Source organism: Sturnira hondurensis, unplaced genomic scaffold (genome assembly GCF_014824575.4).
Source record: "Sturnira hondurensis isolate 20B ecotype Veracruz unplaced genomic scaffold, ASM1482457v3 Scaffold0022319, whole genome shotgun sequence".
Taxonomy (NCBI): Eukaryota; Metazoa; Chordata; class Mammalia; order Chiroptera; family Phyllostomidae; genus Sturnira; species Sturnira hondurensis.
In genome coordinates, this window is record NW_028094950.1 from 7,010,703 (window position 1) to 7,021,083 (window position 10,381).

A 10,381-nucleotide genomic window follows, 5' to 3' on the forward strand; every position below is an offset into this window, starting at 1 on the left:
GATTTAATTAACATGAACTACAGTTCTACTGTCTGTTTCAGTAACTGGATGTGAGTCATAAAATGGTATCCATAGTTTCTTTCCTCCACCCACTTTCCATGGTCCCTTTATCCTCTGCTGGAAGCTCAATTTAGCAGGGTTGTTTTTCACTTGGTGGGCTGACCAAACTTTCATCCTCACTCAATGCAAGCCCTTACAGTTCCTATCTTGCCTGGGTTGCCACTATTTGCCACTTACCATTATTTCTGGTCGTAGAGTACTAAAGCCACTCCAGTAACTCCTCTGGGTTTCAGATATAGTCCTCCCTGCCCCAGAATGTAACAATCCCCTGCCATTTTCCCCTTGGTCATTGGGATCAATCTCTTTCTCCAGAAGAACTGTCTCCTCTGCCTGCTGTTGGTTCAGTGGCAAAAGGAGCCTAAATGAATGGGAATTTTTCTTAGATATCAATTTTATGGAACAATGACTATGACCTCATAGAAACATTTTTTTCTTGAGCACTATGCTCCCCAAACTAACTGAACCTGAGATTGCAAGACAGGAAGCAAAAAATCTGTAAGTGGAGTACTAGGTAGATTAGTGAGAGGAAACACTCCCACCTCCAGCCTTGGATCCCAGACTTTGCATTGTCTCCAAAAGAGATGGCATCATATATCATCTCGTGAGGGGCAGTGCAAGTGTGGCAACTTAGCTTTAACACTCGAAGGGCAGTCTGTCAGTCATAAACTCTGCCGACACCTAAGACCACTGAGTGTTGGCAGAGTTTATGGCACTGCTCCAGCATGCCTGTGACTGACAGATATCAAGGGTGCTTGCTTGCTCTCTCCTCCTGGTCTGGTGAAATTAGTATAATGTTATTAATATATAATCATACCACGTATTTTGTGCAACAGCAAGGTGTTACAAGTCCCAGATGTCCTCCAGACTACATCATGATAAAGAACAGTATAGTCAGCATAGAGCTGACATAGCCCATCTATTGTGATGGAGAACAGTAGCTTTGACATAGGTAAGACAAGGAATGTGCACTGCTGTGCTTTTCCATGAAGGCAAATTGTTTCTCATTATCTTTGTTAAAACACCTGAGTCTTAGGTACCAGTGAATGTGTCAAATTGTTTCAGTAAAGATCATTCATCTTGAGCCTTATTTACAATTGTATCATATCTTAGTGAAGTTTTATAATTGTCCTCAGACACAATTTCCCTAGATTTTGGTAGTCTAATACCACATGGCTCTAGATTGGCTGGCCACACCACAGGAAGCTCATTACATTCATTGCTACTTCATGTCCACCTATTTATTTTATTTATTTGTTCATTTTTTGCCACCCAGCCTCTGGCCACCCTGCTTTTGCTTTTGCATTAGAATTTAGCACTAATAAACTTTGCTTACATGCTAGTAGGCTTGCTGATCTGTAATTCTTTACTGCGTCGACAAGAAGAATAGAGTTTCTGGGAGTTCTACTGTAATACTTTTAATTTTTATATAGTAAATGTTTACCTTCAAATACAGTAAAAGTGTTTACTAACTTTTTAAGGCACATGTATTCAAAGGAGTTAAGAAAAATAATTTACATTTATTTAAATATTCAGGACAAGATACATTTTTATTCAAACTAGGAGAGGCATTGTAACATAATAACTCATTCACATTCCACAAATCGTTATGTTACTTAGAATTTTTAAAAATGTATTTATGGCCCTGACTGGTGTAGCTCAGTGGATTGAGCACGAGCCTGTGAACCAAAGGATCATGGTTCGATTCCCAGTCAGGGCACATGCCTAGGTTGCAGGCCAGTTCCCAGGAGGGGATGCACGAGAGGCAACCATACATTGATATTTCTCTCCCTGTCTTCTTCCCTTCCCCTCTAAAGATAAATAAATAAAATCTTTAAAAAATGTATTTATGTAGGTGTAATAGGTATGTGTGGTTGTAGGTGGGAATATGTGTATACAAATATATAGATGTAGGTTATAGTGGTTTAAAATATAATCTCATTTCAAGCCCTATTTTTTAAATACTAGTCACAGAGTTCTCCAGCTGCTCAGCTTTTAGAAAGTTATTTTTTTTTAGATTTCATTTTTGTTATCTGTGAAGTGGAAGTATTAATATCTAAAACAGAATTTTGTGAAAATTAGTCTTATGGAAAGTTCTTTACTAGCACTGGTCACATAAGTTCATAGTATAATCAGGCATATAATTATAGCAGACAAACAGTTTAGAAACTATTAGTTTCCTACGATGCTATAAAAACTATCGTGTGTTCAGCATCTTACAGGAACACAAACTTACTACCTTTTAGTTCTTTACTTCAGAAGCCTTAGATAGGAGTTACTGGGCTAACATACAGAGCAACTTTCTGTAGTCTGTAGGGTAGAGTAGGTTTGCTCACTTGAGTTGTTGGCAGAATTCAGTTTCTTGCTGCTATCAGATTCAGGTCCCATTTCCTCATGAGCTGAGGGCTTCTCTTTGCTTTGAGAAGCTGCCAACATTCCTCAGTCCCCCCATTTTCAAAGGCAGCAGCCATAGACTGGGTTTCTCTCACACTGAATCTCTCCTGCCTCTTCTGCTTCCTCTCCCCTAACATTGACCCATTTAAATGAACCAGGACAAGTCAGCCTTTTACAGTGATCACGGAAAATGTTTTGAGATTATTTATGATTACAAGGGGACTTTTAGAAAAAAATATCCAAAACATAAAGATAGGCAAAACACAGAATGTATTTTGTACAATTGTCTAAGAGACAATGTACTATTGTCTAAGAGACACACTCAAGAATCATCTAATTCTTTAGGGGAAATATGCTTTTATTTAGCTTATATGTAATATCGATTAGCATATGATAAAACTCTATAATAAAGCTGAGAGCAAGGCAAATTATTCTTGTCCAGTAGCAATGCAAATAACTTCCTTTAGGCAGGAAAAAATACGCAAAAATTACAGGCTTATTGCCCAATAGAGTAAGTAAGTTTTGCATCTAATTTAGGAATAGTATTCCAGTAATCTTTCTTTCTACTTCTAACAATATTTCTGTTTATGATATATTCCCCTTTATTGGCTCTACCATGCTATTGACTTCCTCATTAATGAGTTAAGTGCATTTTAACTGACTTTCAATATATAATGTGTAAGTTGGAATACATACATGCAGGAAAACATGCAATAAAATGTTTTGACATAATTTTCTCTGATCTTTGGCACTATAATGACATATTTAAATGCAATAAGCTAGTATTTAAGCAAAATTTATAGAACTAACAAAACAATTTTCAACATGCCTGAATTAAAGTCATTACAAAATATTAGTTATTTTATATCAAGGCTCTCATTCTCTGACATTGACCTCCTTAAGGTCCATGAGACCTAGTTAGGGATCCACAAGGTCAAAATTACTCTTCCAATAATGCTAACAATTTAGAGTGCCTCCCATGATTCTGGGAGGGACTAAGTGGTTAATTTTCAGCATGTGTCTGGCACAATCCCATCATAAATTTGATGCTCAATAAATTTTGTTCCTATCCCCAGCTCATCCCCTCCCAATGTGGCCATGAACCCTACTCTCCTTCTCCTCTTTCCTCCCTCGGACAGGGTAAGGGAAGCTAGGCCAGAGCAGGAGGAGTGTGATGGCTGAAGCTTGAGAGGAAGGTCAGATGCCAAAGACTCGGGACAAGACTGAATAAGGGCAGATCTGCATGTTCAGTGGTGGAGATGCCAACAATTCCAGGAAATTCAGATGTAGGAAGTGAAAGGGGGTGTGGGACAGAGAAGAACAAACAGACTATACCTCTGATCCCTTCTGATCCAGACACATCTACCAAGTAATAAAAATGAGGAAGTCAGGAAAACTGAAAAGAAGTGAAAAGAGGAGACACACCCTGGAGGAGGAGATGGAAGCTGGCCCCATATATACCACCTTCGCACACACAGTCACTGCCTGTGTTTTGATTGTTATTTACTGCCCAAAGTCAAGGACACAAGAGATCCCAGATTATAGACTCCTGAGCTCTCAGACACAGGGACCTGCAGGACTCCAGGCACTCACGTGACTCCTCCCTTGGTCACCTCTACTCCAATCTCCAGAATTTCATTTTATCCAACTCTACTCATTGCTGCCCAACAAAACCAAGCATCACAGCCTCCAGACTTTGCACAGGTAACTGGGCTGGGGATGCAGGTGAGACCAAGGAGACAGGGAGGGAGTCAGAGAAAGCAGAAGAGGGGACTGTGGGTCTCAAGTGGAATGAATAGGAAGAGATACAACAAGGCAGCTGGGAGGTTTAATGACCAAGTGGAGATTCTACTCACTTAACTGGATTTGGCTTTAAGTATGGCAGCCAAACCTCAGTCACAAACTGAGACAACACTCAGCTCCATCTCCAGCCCATTTCCAGCCCTATCCTCATCCCCCAGCCAGGCCACACCACTAATTCTAATACTAACCCCAGTTTGTCCTTTAACTCCCACCCAGAGCTTCAACCCCAGAGTCAATTTGAATCTTAATGCCAGCCCCAACCCAAAGTTGACCCTCCAGCCTGCTCTATTTCCAGCTTCAGGGCCAAGTTAGGCCAGGATCTATCCATGGTATTAACATGAGTATTGACCCCAGTCCTAGGAGGAAATGCAACCTCAATTGTAGCCCCAATGATAGCCCCATCCTACTAATAAATTTAGCTTCAACTTCACTTCTACCTTCACCAACACTTAACCCTACCCTGGCCCAAAGATCAGTCCTGACCTCACTTCTGACCTCAGCTGCAAACCCAGGCTCAATCCCATTTCTAGTCTTACTGGCTCATCCTCAACCTGAACTTCTCTTATCTCAACTCCAGCCCTGACCTCAGCTTCAAGCTAGTCCCAGCCTCCCCAGTCCCCCCAAATTCAGCCCCAGCTTGTCCCTGGCCCTGCCTCCATTTCATCTCTGACAGCCTTGGAGTTGGACTAACCATGTCAATGATGTATGAAAACCTCCAGTCCTTGGAGAGTGAGAAGAAAAGCCAGGGGATTACAAATGGTAAGAAAAAAGGAGAAAAGGTATCTCCCAAAATACCCTCATAATATGATTAGAAGGACCTGTTGTCATAGCACATCTTCACAGCATGTGCACTGCTGGGGTCCCCACTCTCAGGGGTTAGGGTTCCCATAAGAAGAAAATTCAAGGTCCTCAAAAAGATAGGATTGGGGGAGCACAGTAGGACTTATGGCTCATTCTCTTGTGGAGGACTGAGCGTTTGCACTGGAGGAGTGAATAGTCATGTTTGAAAAAGAAACATTTGATAACTGACAATACAGATAAGCATGAGTCTTCTGAGGGCCTGGCTGCCCCAACTCCCTGTGTCTGCTGCCCCCCCCCCCACCCCTGATGATAAGACATTACATATCACCATCAGGTGCCACAAGGCAGGTGAGGGCCCATGTGACTGAGGACTGTGCTGGTCCATGAGTGGTCAGAGGCCTGGGCATCCCCTACACCACAGCCTCCTCCAGCTTTCCCTGTATCAGCATTCCTCCCTGCCTGGTCCCTGGGGCCTCGCCTCCTCCCCTGTCTCGGTCCTCCTTGTCCTAAAGTCCTCTCCTCTTGCAGGGCTGCCTGTGCCCCAGGTCCTCCTGCAGCATCTCTGCTCTGGACCCCGCCGCTTCCTGCTCTTCCTGGGCCTCAGCCTCCTCCTGCTGGTCGGCATCTGTGTGGTTGGATCCAAAAGTGAGGGTCACAGGGTGGGCAGTAGTGGGGACAATAATGGGGTTTAGTGATGTGGACACTGATGATGATCATGGTGGATAAAGACGGCTGCTGGTTCAGTTCCTTGTTTCTGAGTAATGCAGTCAAATTACCTAAACTCTCTCAGCCTTACTTTTCTCATCTGTAAGCTTGGACAAAACAGTGCCTGTCCCTTTGGGATGAGCAGCAGCGAGGACCCAATGAAACAATGCATATCAAGTGCCCAACTTGATGCCAGTACAGGAAGCACCTGATGACTCTTAGCACTCAGTGTGCTGTCTGCCCAATCAGGTTCCAAGATTCAGAGGGACCTGGAGACTCTGAGAGCAACTTACAGCAACTTCACTACAGACACTGAGGCTGAGGTCCAGGCACTGCATGCCCAGGGTGAGTCTGGCTGAAAAGGGCTCTGGACTGGGATGACAGGTTGTGGAGGGTGGAAGGTGAATCCTGAGCACTGAGTCCTCATGTCCTCCAGGTGGCCTCTTGCAAGAAATGATAACATCTCTGAAAGCAGAGGTGGAAAACCAGGGGCAGCAGCTGCAAGCAGGTGAGAGACCTCCCAGGAGTATGTGTGCAAGGGTGGGGTGGGGCAGGGCTCTCAGGAAACAGGTTGGATGGGAGCAGCCTGGAGTGCTGAGAGCCCTCCTTTCCAGCCCACAGCTTGAATGACAAGGTGTTCTCTTTGGAGAGCAAGCTGGAGAAAGAGCAGCAGGAACTCAAAGCAGGTCAGGCCTCTCTCCCCTCCACTGGGCCTGATGTGGTGGGAGGACAGTTAGGGTCCAGGGCTGAACCCCCTGGAGTGTCCCACTGCCCTTCTGTGTGTGTCCCAGGCTATTCTGATATGGTCATGCGAGTCCAGGAGCTGGCCAGAGACCTGAACTCCCTGAGTTGCCAGATGGCTATGCTCAAGAGCAATGGTGAGTGGAGTGTGGGGAGTGCCTAGTCCCATCTCCTGCCCTTGTCCCACTGGGCAGCATCTCAGACCCTCCCCACACCCACCCTTCAGACTCCCAGAAGACCTGCTGCCCCGTTAACTGGCTAGAGTATGAAAGCAGCTGCTATTGGTTCTCTGGTACTGGGAGGCCCTGGCAGGAGGCTGAGGAGTACTGCCAGATGGCCAATGCACACCTGGTGATCATCAACTCTAGACAGGAGCAGGTGAGGATTCTGGTGCTCCAGTCTAAGACATGGTCCCTTTAAGGAAATGGTTCTCAGTGGGGGCTGCATATTGGCATCAGCAAAGGAGTTTTAAAAACACTGTCATCTGAACCCTCCCTCACAGATTCATAGTCATGGGCCACATAATGACATTTCTGTCAATGACTAACCAAATTGTCTCATAAGATTGTAACAGAGCTGGAAATTCCTCTATAGTGAGCAGTAGCTGTGAAAATGTTGTAGTGCAGCGCATTATTCATGGGTTTGTGTTGATACTGGTGTAACATGCCTACTTCACTGCCCATCATTTACATATAAAATTCAGTACTTACAATTATGTACAATACAATCTACTTCAAAGTGATAATAATTACTGATTTATGTATTTATGTTACTATACTTTTTATCATTATTTTAGAATGTGCTTTTTCTACTTGTGAGAGCTGTGAAAGAGTATGCCATGTTTTGCTGGCAGCAGCTACATACATCTTGTGTTTTTGTCTCTTGAGTGCATCCTTTTCTCTAGTGTTTGACTTCATCTCCTGTGGTTTCATCCAGTGACATGCCCACATAGACTCATAGCCTAGGAGCAGCAGGCTGAAGCATATGGCCTGGGTTTGCTAAGTGCACTCTGTGATATTCACATAATTGCAATTCCCTGACCCTGTCCTTAAGCAGTGCATGGCAGTAATTGGCCTGTGCATTGGGATAAACATCCCAAATCCCCTCAACTGATTTAATATAAATGTAAAATTTAGAACATGTAATCCAAAGAGTTGGCTTGGATGGGGAGTGGTCATGGATGTCATTCCACTGTCCCAGGATTTTGTCCAGCAACATATAGGCTCCTCATACCCCTGGATGGGCCTCAGTGATCCTGAAGGAGTCTGGAAATGGGTGGATGGGACAGACTATGAGAGCAACTTCAAGTGAGTACACCTGCTTTCTGTGCCCTTCCTCCTTCAGCTCTGCTCTCAGAGAATCTTACCTATGACCCCTTCTTCCCAGTCCCGGATTCTTTTCCATCTGACCTTTCTAGCTTGCTCTTGCCCTCCCACCTCAGGAACTGGAAACCAGGCCAACCAGATGACTGGCATGGGCACGGGCTGGGTGGAGGTGAGGATTGTGCTCACTTCCACCCTGATGGCAGGTGGAATGACGACGTCTGCCAGAGGCCCTACAACTGGATCTGTGAGGGCAGTTTAGGCAAGCTTACATAGGAGTGTCTGAGAGCTGCTTCCTGTGGACCACTCAACCATGGAAATGGGAGGGATCGGGGAGAGGAATTCTTCCAAGACACCCCTAACAGAAGCCCTGGGAGATTGGAGTACTGCCATCATGTTCAAGTTTTTCCCCTCAACTTTCAAAAGACTGTATAGAGTTACTAAGATGTTTTTTAAAATTAAATTTCAGCTCTATTGAGGTATAACTGATATAAAAATTTTTAAGTTTCTTGAAACATACCTCATTTATATACATATACATTGTAAAAGATTCCCCATCTACTTAATTAACACATCCATAACACACAAATTTATCTTTTGTGTGTGCAAACACTCAAGTCTTACTCTCTGCAAATTTCAATTATACTATACAGTGTTATCAATTGTAGTCAACATGCTTTCCATTAGGTTCTCAGACTTTATTAATTTTATAACTGTAGTTTGTACTCAGTTACCAACATCTCTCTATTTTTTCCACTCCCAGACAACCACTTTTCTACTACTTCTATGAATTTAAGTTTTTTAGATTCATATATAAGTGATGCCATGCAGTATCTGTCTTTCTCAGTCTGGCTTACTTTATGTGGTGGAATGCCCTCAAAGTCCATCATGTCATAGCAAATGGCAGGATTTTTCTACCTCATGAACAAATAATAATCCATGTACATATGTACCACATCTTCTTTCTCTATTCATCCATTGATGAACACTTAGGTTACTCCCTTATCTTGGCTATTGTTAGTAATGCTGCAGTGAACATGGAGGTGCAGGTATTCCCTTGCTTTCCTGTTTTCATTTCCTTTGGCTACATATCCAGAAGTGGGATTGCTGGATCATATGGTAATTCTATTTTTAATTTATAAAGTAACCTTCATATTGTTTCCACAGTGCATGCACCAGTTTACATTCCCATCAGTAGTGTCTAAGGGTTCCCTGTCTCCATAGTTTCACAAACATAAGTTTTTTTAACTTAAAAAATTAACTTTATTAAGGTATAATTCTTACACAATAAAATGCACCCACTTAAAGAGTAGAGATGACTTTTGAAAAATATAAATACCTAGATAACTATGACTCAAACAAGGTATAGGACATTTCTAACCCCTCCTCCAAGTTTCCCAGTTCCCCTTTGCAGTCTAACCCACTTTCTTGTCACCAGGCAGCTAAGAGTCTGCTTTCTTCCACTAATGATTGTCTTTGCCTATTCTAGAATTTCATATAAATGAAATCATACAGTATATACTGTTTTGTGAAACCATATGCATTTCATGTTGACTGATTTCTAGCAACCATAGAGCAGAATACAGAAGCTGTGGTATAGTGAAAGGAACATTTTCTTTCATGTGCATTGAATTCCATTTTTTTCTGTCATTTAAAAGCCGTGTATACTTGGTGTGATAAGGAAAAGTGATTGCCTAATTTCTTTGAAGGTCCTAGAATTGTTGGGAAAGGTAAATAACATCCCCAGGTATATTCATTAGCTACTGCTGTATACTAAACTGCCTCAATGGTCAGTGGCTTAAAACAATATCCATTTATTATAGCTAATGCATCTATAGGTCAGCTGGGTGTTTTCTTTGTCTGGCCAGGCTTGGCTCATCTTAGCTGGGCTTGCTCATGTATTTGAAGTCAGCTGATGGGTTGGCAGGGAGCTGGCTGGTTTAGAACAGCCTCACTCCCGTGTCTGACATTTGTCTGACTCTGGGCTGGGACAATGGAATGGCTGGGTCATTTTTAGGTTAGCCTTGGCTTATTCACATAGTGTTTGGGCAGGGTTCAAAAAGAGTAACTAGAAAAATTCATGGAGTCTGGAGTCTTAGTTTTGGAACAAGCATCACTTCTGCTAAATCCTGTTGGCTAATGTAGATTACAAGGCAGCCCCAATTCAAGGAGGTGGGGAATAGACTCTACCTTTTGATGGGAGGAGCTATAAAGCCATATTGTGGAGAGAATGGATATAGGGAGTGGTGGAGATTGCTATGTTTTTCAATCAATCCAACATACCAGAGGAAGCATCTCAGCTGTAAATAACCCTCCCAGAACAAAGGGTTCTCATTAAGAGAGGCCAGGACCCACGCATTACTGTATCATTTGCACCATGCAGGTACCTGGCATATAGGAGGGTTTAAATTAGTGTTAATTAAAAATAAAGAGGGTGATGTTAGTAGGAAGGTATGAGAAGAACAAAATTGTCTCCCGGGAGGCAGCTCACCTTCACTTCTCCCTGCCTACCAGCATCGCATAACAATAATCAGACTGGGTACCTGGTGACTCACTGA

General features: G+C 43.1%; 1 protein-coding gene across 3 annotated transcripts; it reads left to right on the forward strand.

Moving 5' to 3' along the window:
• Positions 1-3,897: 3,897 nt before the first annotated feature.
• On the forward strand, positions 3,898-8,829 carry LOC118979411 (C-type lectin domain family 10 member A-like). 3 transcript variants are annotated; one of them, XM_037035447.1, is made up of 10 exons: positions 3,902-4,155; positions 4,936-5,013; positions 5,584-5,700; positions 6,010-6,105; positions 6,197-6,268; positions 6,375-6,446; positions 6,552-6,638; positions 6,728-6,879; positions 7,702-7,808; positions 7,943-8,829. In XM_037035447.1, exons 2-10 carry the CDS (start codon positions 4,947-4,949, stop codon positions 8,097-8,099), a joined length of 927 nt encoding a protein of 308 aa, XP_036891342.1. In that variant the 5' UTR covers positions 3,902-4,155; positions 4,936-4,946; the 3' UTR covers positions 8,100-8,829. The 3 variants fall into 3 exon arrangements, with proteins under 3 accessions (XP_036891343.1, XP_036891342.1, XP_036891341.1); XM_037035446.1 differs by having other exon boundaries at positions 3,903-4,155; positions 4,928-5,013; XM_037035448.1 differs by lacking the exon at positions 5,584-5,700 and having other exon boundaries at positions 3,898-4,155; positions 4,928-5,013.
• The last annotated feature ends 1,552 nt before the right edge of the window (positions 8,830-10,381 follow it).

Bases quoted from the DNA above. Each gene is read 5' to 3' on its own strand.
- LOC118979411 (XM_037035447.1), top strand. From the start codon at position 4,947: ATGTCAATGATGTATGAAAACCTCCAGTCCTTGGAGAGTGAGAAGAAA. The intron at 5,701-6,009 runs GTGAGGGTCACA...CTGCCCAATCAG, and splicing joins CTGTGTGGTTGGATCCAAAA to GTTCCAAGATTCAGAGGGAC. The intron at 7,809-7,942 runs GTGAGTACACCT...CTCCCACCTCAG, and splicing joins GACTATGAGAGCAACTTCAA to GAACTGGAAACCAGGCCAAC.